Source organism: Hippoglossus stenolepis, chromosome 10, assembly GCF_022539355.2.
Source record: "Hippoglossus stenolepis isolate QCI-W04-F060 chromosome 10, HSTE1.2, whole genome shotgun sequence".
NCBI classification, from domain to species: domain Eukaryota; kingdom Metazoa; phylum Chordata; class Actinopteri; order Pleuronectiformes; family Pleuronectidae; genus Hippoglossus; species Hippoglossus stenolepis.
Genome location: NC_061492.1, coordinates 6,523,727 through 6,547,393, shown reverse-complemented (window position 1 = coordinate 6,547,393; position 23,667 = coordinate 6,523,727). Strand labels below are relative to the sequence as shown.

Below are 23,667 nucleotides of genomic sequence, written 5' to 3'. Positions count from 1 at the left end.
TTCCCACATGTGTTGTTTCAAATTTGCCCGTTGTTTGCAAGTTCATGTCACCGCAGCGGCCGCGATGGTTTTGCAGTGACGAGCCGCTGCTGTGCAGGCACAGTGTCGTTTATTTTTGTCCTTGCTAAAATTCAAGACTAGTTTCCGAGACCAAATTTATTCTGAGCAAAAAATGTCAGTCTCGAGAGGTTTTCGCCTGTTTGGAGGTTGCACAAATGTGTGCTTGTCTGGGTGTGTGTGTGTGTGTGTTTGTATTTCTATGACTGTGTGTGTGAGGGTCAGGAGAGAGAGAGGTGTGAAGCAGTCGACTGGAAGTAAGTCAGACAGTCTGCTCGGAGGTTGTGAATATCCTTTATGCTTCATCAGGATGGACAAACTCTTTGGGCGTGTGTGTGAATGATGAATGACTGTATGAGTAATGACTGTCGTGTTATGAGGTCAGAGCTGCCTTGGCAAATCGTGTGTGTGTGTGTGTGTGTGTGTGTGTGTGTGTGTGTGTGTGTGTGTGTGTGTGTGTGTGTGTGTGTGTGTGTGTGTGTGTGTGTGTGTGTGTGTGTGTGTGTGTGTGTGTGTGTGTGTGTGTGTGTGTGTGTGTGTGTGTGTGTTACATATAGGTGTGTGTGTTTTAGTCTATGCATCTTTTATGTCCGAGAGAGGCAGTTTCCATGCTAACACAGAGCTTTCTGTGTAATGACCCTGACGCACACACATATATACACACTCATGCTTTTTACGCACATACACACCAAAAAAAATTCATAGACTTGGACAAGTGGGGGATTGTCTTCTGGATCCAACATGGAATTTTTCAATTTAACACTTTATCCCTGTTGGGAATCGACACCTTATTCCTCCCACATTCCACTGGGGAACGGAAACCACTGTGTGTGTGTGTGTGTGTGTGTGTGTGTGTGGTGATGTCTGAAGCTGTCAACAGCAGCATCCATCTGGTAATGATTCCACTGGAAAACAAAGGTCATTATTCATTCATTGATAGCCTGCATTAAATTCCAAGTTATGTGCATTGGAGCCCGTAGGAAAAGTGCAACACACCACAGAGAACAGCTGCGAGGGCGAAAGTGTATCTACGTTTTCTCCACAACTCAGTTCCATCATGACTCAGCCTCAAGGCCAATTCATACCTCTGTGTATAATCAGCGCCATAGTTACGCCGTAGCTGTGCATCATCACCACAACATCTGTGATTGGTCCAGTTGTTGGAATGTAGCATCATTCATGTTCGTGGCCGAAAAAACTAAATTAAGTCACCCTCCTTCTGCCTCCGTTAAAAGTAAAAAAGTTATTAACTACAACTTTCACATTATCGGCTCAGTTTCAGTCTCCATTGTTTGAACTCCGCACACAGCGGCATAGACAGAAGTACAAGTATCAGAAGTATCAGAAGAGAGAAGTATCTTTAGAAGGCAAGTATACAGTCAGTGGGATAAAATGGAAGATCATAGTTTTTTTTGCACTGTGCAATTTCATACATCAGTTGCTCCAAATTGCAGTGGAAGGTTAAGTGTTTAAATTTAGAGGATGCCAATGCCAAGAAGTGATATAACAAGACCTTTAGATTTGAGTTTATCTCCAAGTCGGTCTGTAAATGCTTCAAAGGGAAAGTTTAGATATTTTGGGAAATACTTTTAAGTCTTCATGTTTTTACAGAGAGTTAGATGAGTAGATATGTATATGTATAGTATTAGATGATATAGAGTCTTATCTTTATTATACATAGTGAAACAGGACACTTGCTAAGAAATATTCCAAATAAAACTTCTGGTTTTTACATTTAAACTTTTGTATGAATTAAGTCAATAAACTTATAAGGTCTAAATTTTTTACTTCAATTTACCTGAATCTCGTCATTTCTCTCAACCTTCACAATCAAAACCAAATTTATCTGCATGGCTGTTCACTCCTGGAGGTGGGTGACCATTTCTAGTTTTAAACCAGATGAATGAGAAACACAAGTAGACTAGATGCAGTTAGCTTGTATCGTATTGCTTTTATATTGGTAAATTATACAGTGTGGACTTTAGTAGAAAATCCTCACTTCCTGTATGTTGAAGACGGTTTCCTGCTGGTAACCGTAGCCCACACCAGAATTTCTTGAATTTCGGAGTCATACTTCTAATAGTGATTCAGGCTGATGTGTGTTCATGGACAGAAAGATTGACTAAATGTCATATGAGTTATAGAAATTCATGCCTCATGCGTCCTCTTGTTCATTCACGTTCCCTTTTATCATATAAACCAAACCTTTACTTACTCCCTCGTTCTTCCTCCCTTCTTTCTTCTCTGTCTCGCCCCTCTCTTTTTCCTGGCAGAGCCGAGAGTGGTGTTACCATCTGTCTGTGATGTGTCCTGGACACAACTCTCTGTCTGTGTGTGTGTGTCTGTGAGTGTGTGTGTTCAAGGTAGGATGGCCAGGCTGAGCTGGGAATGGGGCTCAAATGGAGGAAAAAAGAGGGTTTTAGACAAAGGAGAAAAATCAAGAATTAGAAAAGGAGGTAGAGTCGGAAAGACACAAAAGATACCAAGAGTGTGTGTGTTTATGTTGCAACAATATGAGCCACAGCTGTGTGATCCACTAACCCTTTCAAAGACCTCGACAGTGCGAGAGGACAACCGGCTGAAAGAAAAGACACACAATGACACACAGCTGTTTTCAGAGGGACGATAAGTGTGTGTTTGTGTGTGTGTGTGGTACTTAAAGCAAATTCCTAATGTATGCTGCATGTGTTCATGTGTGTTCATAGCAGTTTTGAGCCCGCAGCTCTTTAGCGGTGATTTCACTCAGCACGTTGAATTAAAACGCCCGGTCCTTCAGTAATCTGGAATGAAGGTGTGTGTGTGTGTGTGTGTGTGTGTGTGTGTGTGTGTGTGTGTGTGTGTGTGTGTGTGTGTGTGTGTGTGTGTGTGTGTGTGTGTGTGTGTGTGTGTGTGTGTGTGTGTGTGTGTGTGTGTGTGTGTGTGTGTGTGTGTGTGTGTGTGTGTGTGTAGTTGGCCGGGGTTTGCATATATATACAGTATGTGTGTATTCCCCTGAGAGACAGTGTGTGCATTGCACTGCTGATGTGGATGAATGATAAAATGAACAGGGTAAATACCCCGTGGCTGTTTGTTTTTATTTACTCTTTTTACGGTTGTGCTTTTTGGTTTTGGCGCAGTCATTACACAAGCAGGAGGAGCCAGCTCCAGATTTAGCTCTGGTTTAATCTCCAAAGAGCGCAGACACAGTTGACCCCAGAAGACCTCATAGACCTCCCATCCTCTGTGTATGCTCGCGTGCTTATGGAGAATACTAAATCTGCTGTGTGCTCTATTGACAAAGCTAATGGCAGGTGCAGTTATCCCCATTCACTGATCAAACTAAGACCTTCCTCTGCCAATATTTCTTTTCTATTAATCCTCCAAATGGGATAATAACTATAATCCATCATTTACAGGACTGTTGATGAAGGGCTTTGACTCAGTCGCTCATCCCTGTGCTTCTGTTTCTTTATTCTCTTTTACTTTCTTATTGACATGATGGGACTTGTTGTATTTTAATAAAGCTGAGGCAATGCCAGTCTAAGATGAAAACACAACTTACTAGGTAGGCACTAATGTTAATCTGTTAAAAACACTACAATAATATAACGTGTATGTTATTTCTTTCTTACAATTATCTGTATCTTTTCACATCTCCTATTGTTATTCTTGCACGTTTGTTAAATTGAACTCTTCAGATTCCTCCCTCCTTCTCTCTCATTATTTAAACACTATGCATGTGTAGTGTATGTGTGACATGTTGACATTGAGCAGCAAGATATTCTCCTTCTCAGATGAATATTTCGGATTTTCAGATCTCATTTGGCCTAGAGTTGGATAATATGGCCAAAAATTATAATATATATTTAATTACTTTTGCTTTTAGTTTCCTTTCTCCAGTCCTTCGTATTCGTTTCTTTACTTATTTGTTTGATTGCTGTTCTTTGTCTCTCTCTCTCGTTCTGAGTATTTCCATAGAGAATGTATAACTACCTGTCATTTCATGTACACCTCTGTTATTAGATATATCTGGGTTTACATCCAAGTACTTATCCCGGTTGGGATTGAAACCACATGAAAACAGTAAACCCGTCGGAAACAGACAAATTTAATAAAAGTTCCTCAACGATGAGGTTTTCACGCTCCGTTGAAGCAGCAAATTGCTTCGTCGTTGACGAACCCGCACAATAAACTGATGGTGACACATCAGTAGTTTGGCATAATGCAAGGTTCACGTAAACTGATAGATTGACATTTGAGGGAAATCATTTGCTTTTGGGCCCAAAGTACAAAAAAAAAAAAAGTTGGCCCCACTTATGAATGCCTGTTTAGCATCAAACTGCTTTCACTGCTTCCAGCCTTTAAGCTAAGCTAGGCTAACTGGCTGCTGGCTCCAGCTTCACATTAACAGTGTAGATGTTGAACCAACAGACTTTTGTTTCCAGTTGGTTAAACCAGCGCAGGACAATATACCTAATCTGTTATTCTGTTTCACTTTTCATGTTATGATGACTGTATATATTTATTTCTAGTGTTATCACATACCATTGCCATGTGGACTGGAGGCCCTTTGCGTGACATTCCTGTGAACTTCACCCGATGACACAGTGGAAATGTGTTTCTCTGCGTACTTGTATTTATGACCGAACAATACTTAAGTCCCCTGTTTGTCCTTCTCTCTCTCTGTACTTCCTCAGGTAGGGCAGTTCAGTGAATTTCTCCATGAATGTACGTCACAATGATGATGACAGACCAGATTCCACTGGACTTGGCTCCGCCCCCCCTCCTGAACGGGGAGGTCCCTCTCATGCCTCACATGGTTAACGGTGATGCTTCACAGCAGGTAAACACACACAAACACACCCATATGCGCACAAGAATAGACGACAAACAACCATGCACTCGCTTGTCTTTGTTGTCATTTCGTCACATGCCTCATGCATGGCTGCCACAGGTAATGAGCAGCTGCCAGGCTGTTAATCTTCAGCGTTTGTCCTGTAACAGGAACAAGAATAAACAGAAACACACACTTGACTCATTCCGTCCTACAAACGTGTCTTTAATCAGCATATATCTGGCCGTCTGGCTCCATTGATGGATCCCAGGCCTTAACTCAAATTACTTTGGAAAAGGATTCAAGCGCTTATCTGCGCTTGGCTGATCTTATCAGACGACACAGAGCCGAAGGGATCACCTTCAAAGTACCAAACCCCACCTTAGCTCTGCACAGGCAAAAGGAAGAGATCAACGTAATTAAAAACATCAGTTAATTTGAGCCGGGTTCAATCCTGTCGTCGCAGATATTTTTACACACTGTGTGCTTTTGGTAGATGAGGGATGATGATGTGTACGTATCGTCTCCAGAGTGTCCCCTCACAGCTCAGAACAGTGGGAGTGTTTTGGCTGCGACACATAACAGTTAGGGAGGGTTTTGGCTGTAACACACAGCAGTTAGGGAGCGCTTTTTATTGTAACACCCTGGAGTTTAACCCCGATTCTCAGTGTGGGATCAGAGATCTAGACCACTGATTATATAGATTTAACTCTTCATATGTGTGAGTCCATGTTTGTGTGTGTAGTTGTTTTTTTGGGGTCTGTCCTTCACTGTGTGTGTTTTGTGTGTGGGCACTTGAGTCTGAGTACATACTTGTGTGTTTGTGTCTGTGTGTTTGCTTCCTGTCTGTCTGTCTGTCTGTATCTACCTGCCTTCACCTGTTTATGTGTGTGTTTGTCTGTGTCTCTTCCTCAGATACATAGATGAGATTGTCAGGGTGCGACACCATATCTCTGTACAATCATTTGTTAGATAAAATGTGATGGAGAATTTTACTTAAACAATGTGCTTAAATTATAACTAAATGGAATTTCTTGTTGAGGGATCCCATTATTCACCTTTCGGAAAAAGTGAAACATCTTTTGGGGTTTTCACTTAGAGACAAGTTAGAATCTAAATAAGGTTTCTCTCACATATGATTTAATTAAACGTAACAATTCGGTTCCATTTGGAATATGGAACACTGCATCAGTTACATGATGAAGTGCGACAATGTAGCCAATCACAAGCTCCATATTCTGTTCCATTATAATATGGAACCCTGCATTGGCTAAATATTGAGGTCTAACATTGTAGCCAATAGAAGGTAACTTTTTCTGTTCCACTTAGATCCTTTTATCGGCTACATTGTTTTCCACTTCATTATGATATTAAGCTCATTAGTTTTGCATTAGTTCCTCCTTGTCCTCTTCCAAATCTAACTGCTTCATTGGCCTTGATGTTTAACACCTAGTGGATTAAGATTTAGTGTTTTTTTATTCCCATTTCTGTTTAAACAAATAAAGTGATCTGCTTGGCAAACCGCTGACCAGTGTTGCACGCATATAGATTTATTTATTATTTTATTATTTTGCATTATTTTAAATTCCAATGTAAATTTAGATTTCAGTGAAGGTGTTACCTCTGGAACAGAACTTCTGGTTCTGCTCCTGCTCTGGTGTCAGTTTTGGCTACGTCACTGTTTGTGAACGTATTGTGCGTTTAAAAAGCCAAATGGCACAACAGGATTACATTACCATTGTGAAGAGTAACAGCTCAGATGTCCTGCCTGGAAATGTTGAATAAATAAGATCCCTCAACTAGAAGACAAGTAGTTAAAAAGAAGATGTTAAAATAAAAGTTTGTAGCTTGACTTTAAACATAAGGTTTTTAATGCTACAACTGTATTTTACAGCAAAACAGTTTTTGTGAATTCCAAGGGTACAAAACCTTTTATGGTCATGGTTCGTAATTATTTCAAACTTAATATTTAACATTTTGTGCATCAAAGCATTAGTTAATTGCATGATAACAGCCTCAGGGACCCACCATGCTATCTAAGCATAACAGTAACGCTACATTACATTATTACATTTAAACATGCAACATATGTGCATTTACTTCACATCACACCCACCCACAAGGTCTGATACAGGGGTTTTCTCAGTCCTTAGGAAACATGGGTCGCCCTGTACTATGCTGGGGTTCCCATAGCAACAGCAGCCGCTGCCGCAGACAGAGCAGGAAGTGTGTGAGTGTGTGTGTGCGTGTGTGTCTGAGGGAGCGGAGCAGGTTAGGGCTGAGATGGGAGAGCATGCAGGCGCTACGGGAGAAACGAATAGTATGAGGATTTTACGACGGCGCACCTGTAGAGCGTAGACAGGGCTGCTCGTGTGTATGTGCGTGTGCATGTGAGCATGAATACATGTGCGCGTGTGTGTGCAATGGAGGGTCACCTGTTTCATGTCTACAGCCACGTGTACACTCTCAACAATCTCTATGCGGAGAATATGACGGTAAGGTGCATGCATACTCCCTTCACGCACGCTCAGCAGAAACACTGGGAAAGGAAAACAGTGTCATGTTTTGGCTTGATCTGTACATGCTCACCTGCCTGTGTGTTTAACTGTGCTTTTATATGTGTGTAATATTTATATATACTGGTTTTGTACATCGTTTTGTTTTTGCAAGTCAGTGTGTTCAAAACAAAGTCTTTTTGCTAAATCATGGTATATGAGACCTGATTATCAGCTTAATTAAAACCTCATTTATACTGCACATGTGTCCGCCCTACTCCGGGATCTGTTGGCTACTGTGTGTTATGTCACCTCTGCAAGACAATTGAAAACCCAACCTGGTTTGTAATTATTGCAGATGGATGAGTTGTCAGTTTGTGTTTCAGTTTTGTTTTCCCCTTAAAGCCGTCACAGTTTCTGTTGTGAAACATTTCATCTGATCCACGCTTTCTAACCATGTGATCTGTGTGTGTTGATACAGGTGATCCTGGTGCAGGTGAACCCGGGGGAGACGTTCACCATCCGGGCAGAGGATGGATCACTGCAATGCATCCAGGGTCAGTCTTCTCTTTTACTATCATATGAACACGTGTTCACTGTGGGATTACTCCCCATCACATTTATCATCTGCTGGCACATATATGTGGACACACGTGACACGGGGGCCACTGTCTTTCAGACAATTGTATGCTTTATGCTAATTCTATTTATTTCAGTTGATTATCAAAGTCTGACGATGGAGACTTGTGACTCGACTAAAACCCACATAGTGAATATCATGCTGCTTTTTTAATGTGAGAACATGCAGGTGAAAAGCATGTATCATGTTTTCATACAGCATTATAGAGATTGGAGAAATGATGTCTATGGGATGTCAACAGCGTTACCACACGGCAGTTTTGTGACATTTTAAAAAGCCGATAATGTGAATACCGTGACCTCTGAATCAGGTTTGAAGTCTGAAACAATGTCTGCCGTCCAGAAATTGTACAAACTATCACCAGCATATTAGTTTTTTACACTAATGTAAACTTGCAGAAACTTCAGAATAGCCTTAGGTTGTCGTCTTTTATGGGCACAACCAATTAGGTCTGGAAAGCTTGCACCAGAATCTCCATATTTTCAAAATGTTAGTTGAACGCATAGTGTCAGTGTCTTACTCTCTGGCTGTATCAGATATCAGCACATGAAAAGGCTGGAAATGTAAGCTACTTAGAGGCACTTAACCAAAGGAGGTGGCAGTTACACGGGAATTCCCCCAACTCTTGTGGAATCGCGTCCCACTTTGATGATGTCACCAGTGTAAGCTGTTACTCAGAAACTTTGAAAGGGCGCCTTTGTTTTCATTCCAATCTCTCTCTCTCTCTCTCTCTCTCCCCCTCGGTCTGTCTGTCTCTCCCTTCTTCTCTCGCTCTTTCTTTGCCCTCGGAGTGAAGGTTTTCTTTGAGAGAGAGAGGGAGAGAGAGTGAGTGCAGTTTTGGCTCAGACTCTGACTCCCCATCACCGCTACCTCCCCGTAGTCTATGTTGTAACTAATTACAGCCCGCCTCCTTTTCTCCACCCGCCATGTAATTCAATTTTCCCCTGAAATCAGAGGGATCGCCCCAGACACACCTATGGGCAGAGATAATGCCGGATGGAGATGGCACACGGTCGGATGGGCGGGTTCAAAGATGTGCAGATATGGTCGGCGGAGAGAATTTCTTAGATATGCCGCACTGACTGGGGTACAGATGGATTAAAGACAGATTAAAGAAAAGTTTAACGTGCACTCTGATTGGATGAGCGGGACACTGGACGCTGCTTTGCAATAAGACTCTGTTGATGTAGTTGGCGTCTGGCGGTTGTCTGTTTATTGGTGTGGCTGCACGCATAATTTGGCATTGAAGGCACAGTGTGTTTGTGTGTGTTTTTTACTTTGGTTGACGACAGTTAATTGGGCGGGTGGTCGGGGGGGCTTGGGGTCATGTTTGAATGCACATATTATTAATGTTGAGGGCCACACACACACGCACACGCACTCGCTCTCCCTCTCCCTCTCCCTCTCCCTCTGTCTCTCTCTGGAGGAGGTCAGTGGGTTTAATGAGAGGTGGAGTGTGGCAGTGTGTTTTGAGGGCGAACTGAGTCGCTCTTTAGACAGAGACTCGGTGTGATTACCGAGACCTCAGAGCTCCGTGTCTGCGCCTGCTTGTGTACTCGTGTGCCTGTATGTGTGTGTGTGTGTGTGTGTGTGTGTGTTTGGATGGCGCACTTGTGTGCAAGCGTATGGGGGACAGAGAGCGAGATTACAGAGACCTCAGGGCACAACCAGGAACCAGCTTTTATATAAAGTAACCTCTGTTTAGCTGCTGCACTGCGGTGCATGCATGCAGACGTGCACACACACACACTCGCAGATGCTCTGCCAAGGCACAACCAGTCTGGAGACGTCGATACAGCAGCCATAAGAGATTCTTTCATTTGAAACTTCAGCCTCTCTTCTCCTCTGCTCGCTGCTCTCTCCATCTTTTTTCCTCCTCCTCGGCTTCCTTTCCTCCCGCCTCCCTCTTCTTTCCTTTCCTCCTCATTCGTCGGCCTCCAGCTTTTTAAAAAGCAGAACCTGGAGCAGAAAATGGAGTTTTGTATTTATTGGCCTAACGTTAAGTGCTGCTCATTAGCCGCAGCGCTGTTTAATGGCATCGGCTCAATCGTGTTCTTTTATTTGGACTGACAGTTTGCATAGAATATTTTTATGCTCAACAAATTCAAAAACCTCAGGGCTCGTATAAAATCCCTTTAAAACGGCAGCTTTTACGTTTCCAGTCATTTCTGCCTACTCTGAAATGCAGAAAATCTTTCAGTTACTCTCAGTGATGAACTTCACCTTATTTGCTCTGTTATTTGTTCCTTTGTGCCACTTCTACAGCAGCAAATCGGGGAAACTCTATCTGAACCTTTTCTCTATCTGTGTGTGTGTGTGTGTGTGTGTGTGTGTGTGTGTGTGTGTGTGTGTGTGTGTGTGTGTGTGTGTGTGTGTGTGTGTGTGTGTGTGTGTGTGTGTGTGTGTGTGTGTGTGTGTGTGTGTGTGTGTGTGTGTGTGTGTGTGTGTGTGTGTAAATCTGTCTGCCCCCTCTTTAAACACACTGACCTCTCGATGCTCCGGGGGTCACTCTCCTCCGTTCCTCTCCCTTCCCCTCCCCCCTCTTCAAGCCCCCTCTCCCTTTCTCTCTCCCCCAAGACCATTCCCCTGAGCTTTCCCACACTCACATCAAAGCCCAAGACTCTAGAGGGTGTGTTAGAGCACCCTGCTCTGGAATGTCAGTGTGTTAATATGTGTGTGTGTGTTTTACAAGGCTGTGTTGATTTACTGTGTTGCTTGCTCTTTGTTGGACTTTTTATGAGGGATGATGATGAGGCCAGGCGGTGAACGGCAGGAAGTCGCATCCTGCCAGGCAGGACGTGACGTCACACTCGGGTGGCAGCAGCAGCGAGATCCCTCCTGCGGTGAACTCTCTTGTCTCAGCAGAGATTAATAACCGTTGATTAGCTGGTCGGTAGCAGCTACCGCGGAGGTCTTCAGTTCATTGGCCACAACATCTGGTTTCAACTTCACTTATACGACATCTCGACATATTTGAATAGAGGTGCTTCGTCTGAAATGGATCTTTTTGCCTCCAAGAGCTTTGATTTTTTTTTTTATGCCTGTCTGTGGCTTTATGATCGACTCATATTGTTTGAATGAGGGTTTCAAATAAAGTTGAAGAGGTCGTTGAAACATCTTGGATAAGTTGGACAAACATTCTTTTCTCTATGAGACACTACAGATGGATGATTTATGATTTGTGCCATATGAGTACATGAGGAAAACTGTTGGTCCGGATCTGGAAAAACCAATTCGAGACATATTTATAAGGAGTTGAAGGCTACAGCCACACTTACGTTTTACATTTCAAAACATTCTCCATCTACAAGCATCATTAATATTCCCCGTCCACATTAACGCACCTGAAAATTTATATCACGTGATAATTCGTTCGTAGATGTTTATGCGACAGTGTAAAGATGAGAGGGAATCTTGCTTTTTGTTAAAATTAAATTTGCTAAACGGAGTAATTCTAAAGCCAAATACTTTAATTCCATTAATGAATCAAAATTAAATGTCCTGATAAATATTTAACTTAATTGGATAAATTATAATATTCAGTTATTGCTTTATTTGATTAGCATGCATGCACGATACAGTCCATTCTGAGAGCAGCTAATGTACTACTACAGTGACATGCTGTCGTGTATTTTGCTGCTCTCCAGTCAGTCTGTATTTTCACTGCCAGTGTGTCCTCGTTGCACCGGCTGTGTGTGCACACATTTCTTTGCTTGTGTGTCATCTGGACAGTGCAGAGTGTGAATCATGTCGAGGTCTGTTTTGCGTCTTGCCGGCAGATGTGTGCTGTTTGTTTCAACTTGTGTGTGTGTGTGTGTGTGTGTGTGTGTGTGTGTGTGTGTGTGTGTGTGTGTGTGTGTGTGTGTGTGTGTGTGTGTGTGTGTGTGTGTGTGTGTGTGTGTGTGTGTGTGTGTGTGTGTGTGTGTGTGTGTGTGTGTGTGTGTGTGTGTGTGTGTCGCTCACTGCTCCTCTCTGCCTTGTCCCTCAGTGGCTGCATCCTAATTCTCTAATTTGATCTCATCTCCATGTACACCCTGACATCCATCAGGCCAGTTGTCATTAAAGACTTTCCACTTATCTTATTTCTTCTCGGAGAAGCTTAGATGGAGGATACACAAGTGCTTCTTAGGTGGAAATCTGAAAGAAAAACAAATTGGATGTTTGGGCCAGTTTAGACCTCTGCATAGAATCATGGTGAATCCATGTATCTCCCTCCTTCGCCCATTTTGAAGCCTGATGTGCACCTCCCTTGAAATTTAACTACATATGTAGATGACGCTGACCACAACAACTATTATGTATCTGCTTGGTAGCATCACATTTCCTGCTCCCATGTCTCTCAGTGGCCAGACAGACAGACAGACGGACGGACACACCCAACGTCTCTTCCAACATCCTCTCTCTTTTCTGTATTGTGGTCATTTCAGCAAAACTATTGCTCAAGATGTATCAGTTCCAATTCCAACATGATTCTCTCCATTTCTGCCTCCATTCTTTGAAATACATGAGGAAACTCGGTACAGTGGCATAGAAACCCCCGAGTTTTCTTTTGTCAAATTACTGACATGATTAGACAAATAGTACCAACACCTCAGGTCTAGTTTATTCAGTTTTTTCAGATACTTTTGTTTTCTTATTTAAGTATTCAAAGTTGGATGTGGGCCGAATGTCTGCTTGAATGACGGATATGTTTTTACAGAATTCACTTTTAACACTATCATCAACATTGGGCTGACACGGCCTGTTCAAGGTGGGATTTCGCGGATGGTGCAGTGTGTCAGTCACACACACTCAAGATCGTCTTCAAAACGTCTATAGGCCACTATTAGGCAGCAAGATTATAAACATACTGAATAATGGATTTATAAGTGAAACCGAAATGTTTTTTGTATGATAATTGTGAATTCAGATGAGGCCCCTGCTTGCATCTCAACCTTGCGTCTCCTCCAAGCTTTCGAGGTGGCTTGAACTTAGTGAGAACGGGAAACAGTGAACCAGGATCGTTGGGATTCACTGTGTGTGTTTTTCTTCCCCTTTTAAGTATTTCTCTAGGCTCCTACCCGTCTATTTGTGTGTCTCTCTGCCTTTGTCTCACTCTGTCCCCCTCCTGGTCTCAGTTGGGTGGACGATGCTAAGGTTCCCCTCGCTGGTTTCCCTGCATCACTTCGCGGAGGTTCTCTCTCACCAGCCTCCTGCTGGAGTGTGCACTTCTATACTCTGAGCCCTTTGATGTAAATGGAAATAGCCGGTTGAGAGGAATATGGTGGAAAGTCTCGCAGCGTGTGTTTACACCCGGCCAGATGGCTCTAAACAAGCAGGAGGAGGAGGCACCAATACGCTTCTTTCAGTAGGGTTTAATTTGGAGAACTGCGTCGGATGGTCCCGTCGCTGCTTGTAACCGGAGGCGGTTGTTTTCAGGAGCTTCTCTCAAACGTGCCCTGGGATTTAAATCTCCCCCGTTTGGGACAGTGAGGCAATCACATTGAAATGAAAATTGCAGTGCGATGGGGAAAAAGGTTGGTTGATGTCTGTATTTCCACGCGGCTGTCAGCAGAAATGATTTACAGTGTCTGTGTGTGCATTGAAAACGAACCGTGCAACATACTTGAGGATTATGTGTAATTATCCCTCTTTTTTGTAAAATTACATGGAAGTACATTTTGATCCCTGGTGCCAAATGTGTGAAAAAGCACGTACAAAGACTTGGTGTGTGTGTGTGTGTGCGTGTGTGCGCGCGTCTTTCCAAAAATTAAGGATTGTGCTCTTATTGTGGTGGAAGTTATTTGTAGCCACGGGGCATAATGAAACCAATTTAATGTGTTGTGCATGCAGTGTTTTAAATGGATGTCAGTTGTTTCTCATGTGGCCTTTGCAGACTTAATGAGGTTCACATTTACACATTTTTATCTTATCAAAATACAACATTTGTCCCGTTTTCAGCTTTGTGATGTTGTATTTTTTTTGGTTAATCAAGGGGGCCATTAAACTGTCAACAGATTTTATCATCCCATAAATTAATACTCAATTAAAGTCACCAACTTTGGAGATACCCGGTTTCCACTGGACAGCGGTTTGTGGTTTGATATGAAATATAACTGTCTGATAAAAGTAGAAATCTTGATCTCAAATATAAATTCAGATTTCTCATTTTGTCGGGCAACGTTTTTTTAGTTTACTGTGAAATAACCCCTCCCCCCAAAAAGTTACAAATCTTAAGTTAGTATGAAGGTAAAACTTGTGAAACTGAAAATCAGTCCCATTTCTGTATCTGTATATGTATATATGCTTCTGACAAACCAACCACTATATTTACTTTCCTGATAACCTAAGATAAGCTAAGATGAACTTTCTGAACCGGGGAAATTCACTCGTTACAGCAGCAGATAGTCAGAATGAGGTAAACATCATGTGGAAGTATTAAAATTAAATAAAAATACAGACAACACGTACATAATTGTGCAGGGGACACTGATGTGCTTAAAGTTGTAATATGGAAAACATTTATTTTACACTCTGACCATGTTGCCTGTCACGCTCGGAAAGCATGAGAAAGTTCTGCTGCTGCACGTCTGAGAGCTCAGACAGTGAAGTCTCAGTCTGCTCTTTTCAACTCACCACTGTAGAATTCTTTCTGTTTTAAAATTGCTTCAAGTCTGACGACTGCTGAGTCTGTGTTTATGGAATATGCCTCATATTGTGCTGAAAAAGTGGTAATGGGATGGGTGGAGGGAGGGATCGCATTAAAAGAGAAATCCTGCTGTGTGTGTGGGGGGGGCTTTAGATTGACAGCCAAGCAGAGGAAGACCATTTACCTGCAGGTTTTCATGCCCCTGGGCCAACTGTAAATCTGGATGTATTTTGAGTGCCATTGTGTGTCTTAAGTTTGTGTTGCGTCCCTTTGGATTTGGGGAAACAGGTCACCATGGGAACGGACTCTCACTCCAGGTGGTGTGTGTAATGGAATGTGGTCCCTCTGGGCTGGGTGTGTGTGTGTGTGTGTGTGTGTGTGTGTGTGTGTGTGTGTGTGTGTGTGTGTGTGTGTGTGTGTGTGTGTGTGTGTGTGTGTGTGTGTGTGTGTGTGTGTGTGTGTGTGTGTGTGTGTGTGTGTGTGTGTGTGTGTCTCATACCTGGCTTTTTCTATTTCGAGTTTTTTCCACTCAAATGTTCTTTGTGAGAAACAAAAGGACAAGGAGGACTGGCTTGGTTCATTTGGCACAAGGTAGTTAAGAGCCTGACTTAAGTGTGTGTGTGTGTGGCAGAGAGAGTTGATTGTTGTTGTATGCCCTGCCCAGTGCTGACTTATAAACTCAATGCCCTCACACAGTAGGGCATGAGCAGGCAGAAGGAGGGAGGGAGCGAGAAACTGGGTGAAAATAAAATGACAGAATAAAGGATGGTAAATAAAGGAATAGGAGGCAGTAAGAAAAGAAGAGGGATAGGAGTGAGAGTGAAGAGAATCAGACGCTGCATGTCTGGTCGTGTCTGCTGCCATGCATTCCGGGCGAGGCCACTTCCTCTGCGCGATGACCCCAACCACCCCTTCGCTGCTGACTTGGTCCGTCCTGCCAGCTGCAGACTCGCTGTCGGGACTGGCCCACTTCTGGCAGCAAAGGGGTGGGAATGGTTTTAAGGACGGGATGAAACGAGTGGGGGAAAAACTCCGGAGAATACTGTGTCTGTCTCCGTATGTATGGGTGTGTGAAAGTGGAAGTCCGTGTGTGAGTGTGTGAGCGGCAGCTGTGCACTGGAGAGAGAGCTCTCAGAATTTTCCAGAGCGAGACGGAGCGAGAAAGAAGGAGAGCTTTTCCAGGGATGAAATTCTTGGCTCCGCTGAAGCTCAGGGTACAGCTGGAGCACTTTTCTCTCCCTCCACCCTCATTCTCTCCCCCTATTCCTTCTCTTTTCACTTCCTCCCTTGCTTCCCTCCGTGGTTCTATCATGTCATTTCTTTTTTTCTTCGTTTCAGCCTCTCCATAACTCCAACTTCAGTTTTCATGATTTGCCTGCTGTTGTTTTTTTTTCTCTCCCACTTTTAATGAAATTAAACTCCATCGTAACACTCGAGGGCCGGTTTAATATCTCGAATCTCCTCCACATGTTGGTCACGCTGCTTTTCGATTAGATTCACTTAGATTTGGTGAAGCTTTATTGATCACATGCGGCTGTTGTAGCTGCAAGTGGTGATGGGATACATCACAGAAGAGTAGGACTTATAAAGGAGTCATGCAAATGTGTCCTCCTGCACAGCTGCATAGGTCACACATTAGTTTTTTTATATTGTGAGTTCAGACGACAGCTGTAGCTTGAGGCTTTAACTTTTTCAGCCTCTGTCGTATCCCTGAGAATATCTCAGAAAATGCCCTGGAAGAAATGTCTTTCAATTTGGACTCAAGGAAGAAGTGATGAGGTGTTTGTTTGTCAAACGTCAACGGTCAAGGTCAAAGTATGACTAAATTTCACATAAACCTCTAATAGCATAACATGATTTAGTGATGACATTGTCTATAAGCAAGGTCAAAGGTCGACGTCACTGTGACACCATAATGTTCTGCCGCCACTCGGAAACACAAGGGGAGACTGTGACCGAATTTCCTGCAACAGCGACTGATTTGGTAACGGCGAATTTTCTTATCCTCTGATCTGATTGGGTGGGAGGAAGTGTGTGATGGTTAATGAGCGGGTCGTGGTCGGGAGGAAGTAGACGAAGGCATGAGTTTGATCAAAAACAGAAGAAGTTAGCTGGACCGAAATACCTTTTGATATTTCTCTCCTTATCGCATATGCACACAATCTCCACAATATCTTTATTTCAGTGCTTGTCGGATCACTCAGCCATTGGACACACACACACACACACACTCTCTCTCATACAAATGCATACACACAAACTGTGGAATTCATTGGAGTTGGGGAGTGGGGGGAAAGTCCCTGCTAATCTTGGACTTCCAGTCTTGCCTTGTTTCTTTCTTTCCAATGAGATTCACACAAATTCTCTCTCCTCTCCCTTTCCTCTCCCTTTCCTCTTCCTCTGCTCTCTTCTTCCTCTGCTCTCTTCTTCCTTTCCTCTCCTCTATCTCCCTACACCCGCACACACACTTTCTCTGCTCTTTGTGGAGGACACAAACTCGGTGCTGTTCAGACTGTGACTCATACACCAGGAATGCCCCACATTAACATGTGGAGAGATAGACGGAGGAAAAGGAGGGGCGGACAGGACAGGAGAGGAGAAGAGGGGGAGCAGAGGATCACATCTGGGTACAAATGGAGCGAGTTCGGTGCAGATGCGGAAAAAAATTAGTAAAATGACTAAAGGTCCTTTAGCGGGTCAAGGTTTGAGAATTTGTTTCGTCCTGAGGATTCGAGGGAGTGAGAGAAGGAGAAGGGAGCAAGGGAGGGAGAGCAGGAAATGATTATGAGACTCTGGGTCTGTTTACACACAGACAGCTGTTGCACTTCATTGCTCTCTCTCTTTTCTCACTCCCTCTCCTTTTTAGACATGTAGAGTTGATTAGGGAATGGATACAATGAGTCATCAGTGTCTGGATTGTGTATATTCACAATGTGCACGTGCATGCTCGCACATGTATGTCAAGAAAGTCTTTGCCCGTGTGCACATGCACGAGAGGGTGTGTGTGTGTGGATGAATGGAAAACACGAGAAGTGAAGTTTGCCGCTCCATGCATTGTGTGTCGCATGGTTACCGATTCCACAACAGTTATATCTACAAGCCCAAGAATAGCATTGTGTGATAATACGGGGAAATACCCAGTGTGTGTGTCTGTTCAGAGTTGTTATGATTTGCTCTTGCATTATTGTGTGTTTCTCCCAATTTGTTGAATGTCCTTGTGCTGAGGTGACCATGATTTCTGTAAACTATTCAAATGTCAGTTTGTTCCACAAGGCAAGTGTGTGTGTTTGTGTTTGTGTGCGTGTGTGTCAGCATGACATGTTAAGAGTTTAAGCACATATGCTCAGGTGTTAATCTGGGTCACTCTGCTGTTTTGAAATGTTTGTCTTGGTCTGTGTGAGCCACGTACATTTGTAGGTTTGTGTGTGTGTGTGTGTTGTGTTGTGTTGTGTTAAGATCCTGAGAACAAAGCACGGCTGGGCCCGGTGTCCCTCCAGACGTTACGTTGCTCTCCTCTGGAGCGAACCCAGCAGCAGCAGAAGTAGGTCGGCTGAGAGCAGCCCTCCTCTGGGCGGGTGGGGAGGGCGAAGCAGAGAGAGGTCTGGGTGGAGGTGTACGGGGCTGACACCCGGGCTGCACACTGAACAGATCAGGGCTTGTAGGCTTAAGGGCCGTTTACACAGTGGCCCGATAAGATGTACTCGGTAACATCATAGTCTAAGAAATTTAACCCTTGACGGAGGATTTGGTCATTTAGTAGAAAAGCTACTATTTCATATTTAGTGTAATCCATTTTCACCAAATTGGAGGAAGTAGGTCACTGAGGATCTTGGTGGAAGAATTATTATAATTATGATAACCTGGGTGTTGTGAGGCTGATGACGTATCATGTCTCAAGTTCTTCTCGTAAACTGGGTGTATCTTCATGTGGAAGCGTCTGATTTATTAGAGCTTGGATGTTTTTCACTGCTCTGCTGCTACTGAGTTTGAAGCCCAGCTGCTGTCCTGGCCACTTCTCCCCTTTTCTCCCATACTTGGGCTCATAGGGACCATACTGGATAACTTAATGTCAAATTAAATAACTTGAGATGTGCAGCGAACCCCCCCCCCGCTGCGTTGTGTGAAAAGCAAACTGTGGGTAAACTCCGTATCCAACTCTCCGGAGTTTACCCCCTCTGGTTGGTGGGTCTTCAGTGGAGGTCGCCTCACTGCTCCTCTCCTCCTCCAGACCTCCAGCTTGTCTCCTCCCTTTTAAACCCGAGCCAACAGGAGGCTCTTTCAGCTCCCTCCCACCTCCTACAGCGTTTCATCTGTTCTGACCTCTCACTCTCTTCTGAGTAAGAAGGTTCCACACAGACTGTGCAGGGAATCCCCCGGCAGCCCACCTCCCACTGTGATCGGCCATGTTTGCCACCCTCTGTCTTTGCAATCAGTGACAAGTTGTTTACTGGTCTTTTCGTTCCGCAGCCTTCCTCCTGTTGAACAGTCAACTCTACCAAAATGAACATATTTATTGTATTTACTTTACAAAATAGAAAATATATGTTGTCGTTGACCAAGAACTTCAGCGGTAATTTTATTTCTAGAGACAGCAGAGAAGCAGAAGAAAGGTTATAATGGGATTTGATCCATTAGCCAACCAGGGACAGGGATCACAACCATTGCTGCTACCTCTGGGCAAACAACCGGAGATGAAACCGAAGTCTGTCAGTTCTGTTCGGCAGCAAACCTCCTGCCATCAGACCCCTTTGGCTTGGATGGGCTACTTTTGCACGAGTAAGGGTGTAAACCTTTCTCCACCGTGGATGTAAATGTCTTATTATTTAAAAGTTTGAGCCAGTGGGCTTGTAAAATATGACGCTGGTTTTACGAGCTCTATGCTGTCGTTTCTTCTTAACACACCGATGTCAGATGCTGATGAAGTCATCGTGGTGCTGATAGTTTCATCATCGGCCGTAACTTTCTCCTTGTTCTCTTACGAAACTGTTCTGCAGCTTTGAAATTGGAGGCGAAAAAGCTGAGGGGCATGCTCGTCCTGAGGAATATGCTTACACACACACACACACAACACACACACACACACACACACACACACACACACACACACACACACACACACACACACACACATACAGTAGGACCCAATGTTCAAACATAGCAACTCTCTATGCTGTGATTTACATTCCAGCAGCCAGCTCAAATTACAGACTGTAGCCTGGAACACGCAGTCGGGATCAGACGTGTGTGTGTGTGTGTGTGTGCGTCACTCTGCAGACTGTCAGTGTCGTTACCGAGGGCAAGGCAGCGCAGGAAGTCATGACTTCCTCCTCCATCACTGGACCTCACCCTGCCCACGGCAAATATGTCCGCTAGACTTGACTCACCGGAGATGGACCAGAGGGCTCTGTTTGTGTGTGTGTTTGTAGCATCACATGTTCACACCAATCTAGGAAGTGTATAAGTACACTGTGCTATTTTAAAAACGCCTCCCACATTTCCTGCTCCAGCAGAATCTTTCTCTTCCCCCTGCATCTCTCTTTTTTTAACTACATTTCCCATCATGCTCCGCGTTCACATGCTTTTCCTCTCTTTATATTTCCTCGGTTTCCTTTTTTTTCTCCCACAGCTTCTAATGGCTGTATCAGATGGCGAAACGATCTATGGAGATTTGTTTCAGTTTTAGGTATGACAATAGGCCATGCTCTCTCCACTCTGTGTGTGTGTGTGTGTGTGTGTGTGTGTGTGTGTGTGTGTGTGTGTGTGTGTGTGTGTGTGTGTGTGTGTGTGTGTGTGTGTGTGTGTGTGTGTGTGTGTGTGTGTGTGTGTGTGTGTGTGTGTGTGTGTGTGTGTGTGTGTGTGTTGGCCGGGCAGTAGAGGAAGCTGTCGTGGGAGTGTCTTGCTCCTGGAGCTCCGAGGACAGATAACATTACCCTGCTGATGCTTACATAACTTCCAGGCAGCGCCACGTCATGACTGACCCAGACACACGTACATGCACAGATGCGTGCACACACACACGTGCATGAATACAAATACTCATCTAGATCAGACAGCAGCCTCCACGGGGCTCCGATAGGATATACACAGATTTGTGTGTGTCTGTCGGGGTGTCTCTCTCTCTCTCTCTCTGTGAGTGTGTGCTTTACTTTTACAATTTTTTTTAAGTCTATGTATTTACTAATGATTTTTCGGTGTATTTTTGGGAAATCCATCTGAGTGTAGTTGTTTTGTATGTAGGTCAGCTCACAAACAGACTTTGGTCTAACTCCAACACCACACACACACACACACACACACACACGTACACACACACGTACACGAACGCACGCTTTCCCCAAGAGGTTCAGTGTTTCCTTTCAATGTGGCGACCACATGTGCAGTCCTGAAATGAGGGGAAAGTTTTGAACTTCTTCTCCAAAAAGACGAACACTGCTTCAGCCTGAGAGACCGAAACCCAAACTGATCCACATTCAGTACTCACTCACCATTAGCATATCGATTGATAGATTTGTGATGGGTGACTGCGTGTTCATGCCGTGTTCATGCCGTGTTCATGCCGTGCACAGAGGTAGGGGCGCTATTACGGATGCAAGTAATTGTGCGTGTGTGAGGCCTGGGCTCTCTGTGTTTGTGTGTGTGTTTGGGGGGCCCAGTCGCAGCTGCCTTTGACAGCTGCATGATGGGAAACATCTGATGAAACGTTGCATCATCTCCTCTGTCTGTGTGAATGTATGTACAGGACAGCTGGACTGTCGCTGCAGCTCAGCGTAGACCATTTGCTGCTCGTCTGAAAGTCCGTGCGCGTGGTAAAGTGTCCGACAGGATGTTTACCGTGGACATGTGTGTATACTTCTTGTGTAAATCTTTAGCAACAAAACTTAAACCTACAGAGGTGAGAAATAAATTACTTGTGCATCTGTATGTGTGTCATAGAAGTGCGGAGGCTGTACTGTCTTTTTCTTGGAAAGTCAACTTGGTTAAATGGCTACCTGACATTTCCTCCTCCGACTAAGTAATTGTATGTAGCCTGCACTCTTCTTCAAATGGGAATCTTTATTTTTTTCTGGTTTGAGTTTTATTGCTCGCTGCTGTTTGTCAGTGTTGTGCTTCGTCTTTGTCCACAACACAAAACATAGTTTGTCATCATTCCTGTGGTCTTCTTGGTTGCTTTAGCAGTGACTAAAATATGTGCACACCCTACTGACCCCTGAGTAAATGCACATATGACCGGGGGTTTAAGATTTATTTCTGTGACTCTTGCAGTAGGATTGTTTGCTCGCAGATGTAGTTTTGTGAGATTAATAATAATAATTCAAAGGCACTGGGACCTATTATGAATTTAATGATGCCTGCAGCAGTTTAACATTACTTTAGTAGTCTACTCATCTACATTGATCACTGAGAAGAAGACTCTACCTGTCTCAACACAGCGTTTAACATTATAATGGTGTTGTGGCTTTACTTTTAAAATCCCACCGCTGCAGGGTTCCTCCTGTTGGCTCACAGTCGAGACAGTCTGAATCCCAACAGACTCTCAGACGCATTTATTTTTTCACTTTTCACAAACAAAAGAATATTTCAACACATGCAGACTTTTCACATCAAGCCAAAGAGTGTGATAGACTGATAATCTACACAAAAATAAGATTGTTATTCACTTATAAGTCAAAAGAAAAAACATTCTATGAGGCACAGTAATGAGGCACAAAAGTGTAGTTCATCATTATATACTCACTGCATGTAAAATAATTAAATTGGTGTGCCTACGACTTAATTTGTTTTTAATCATGATTTGCAAGACATCATTAATTTTCCAAAATTGCTATAACATGTCATTGTGACACAACACAGCTGAACAATTCATGATAATATCGAATAATAATAATGTTATCACCAAGCACAAGTTCTTATAATGTTCTTAATATTAATGCGAGGCGAGGTCCGGTCAGGCAACAACTATACAAATGTATCTGTTTACGTGGGAGTATAGTGGAAACAAAGTACTTATCCAGATCCTCCTGGAAATCCACAGGGGGCCCGATTACGCACAGACAACCCCTTCAGTGATTCAGGTAATTCAGTGATGTCACCACACATGCAGGATATGAACTCATAATTGATCTCTGACAGTCAGAAGCGGAGGAAGCAACAGATGGAAGATGAGAAGGAGCTGTGTGTGCGTGTGTGCGTGTGTGTTTGTGTGTGTGCAGTTGGTGAGCTGTGTTGTCTAGGATTCCAGGAGGATTAGCCAGAGGAAGTCGTGACTCTATTTGTGGTGCTTAAAGGGCAAAAGCGGGAGGAAAGACCGGAGAGTGACGTTACCACAATGTGGATCAAGGAGCACATTGACTTAATATGTGCACGTGCAAACACACACACTGACGTAGACACACACGCGGACACAATTACAACCACTCAAATCCACAACTGCTTGATTATCCAGAGTCTTTCTAAATGGCAGTCAGTCTAATACTATAAGATTTATAGGTGTGTGTGTGTGTGTGTGTGTGTGTGTGTGTGTGTGTGTGTGTGTGTGTGTGTGTGTGTGTGTGTGTGTGTGTGTGTGTGTGTGTGTGTGTGTGTGTGTGTGTGTGTGTGTGTGTGTGTGTGTGTGTGTGTGGTTTATAGGACAAAGACTGTCTTGTATTTTGGGGAGGGGTTGGGGGGCAGTTGGGCCTGTTGGGTCCAGTCCTGGGGGCCAGGGATGGGAATGTTAACCGTGTGTGTGTGTGTGTGTGTGAGCAGAGGAATGCCGCTGTTTGCTGAGTGAAGAGCACAGAGGCAGCAGAGACTGTCTAAACACACGTCTGTTTGCTGAGAGAGAGACGGAGAGTTTACTGAGATACAGAGCGTGTGTGTGTGTTTGAGACAGTGTGTGAGCAAGAGGAAAAGTGGCTATGAGCAGTGATGGAAAGAGGTTTGAGGAGTTGTGTGTGTGTGTTCTCCACATGCTATGACCTTCTACTCAATGAGGACTTTCATATCCCTCCTCGCTCGTCGACATGGTGGGGAGCAGACAGGACTGAGAGACGTC

At 43.8% G+C, this 23,667-nt stretch overlaps 1 protein-coding gene across 1 annotated transcript in view; it reads left to right on the top strand.

Moving 5' to 3' along the window:
- The window catches only part of fndc3ba (fibronectin type III domain containing 3Ba), a 93,494-nt gene that overhangs the window by 20,346 nt on the left and 49,481 nt on the right, over positions 1–23,667 (top strand). The window contains 2 exon segments of the mRNA XM_035167284.2: positions 4,734–4,879; positions 7,847–7,922. Coding sequence (XP_035023175.2) covers positions 4,763–4,879; positions 7,847–7,922 — 193 coding nt within the window. The 5' untranslated portion in view covers positions 4,734–4,762.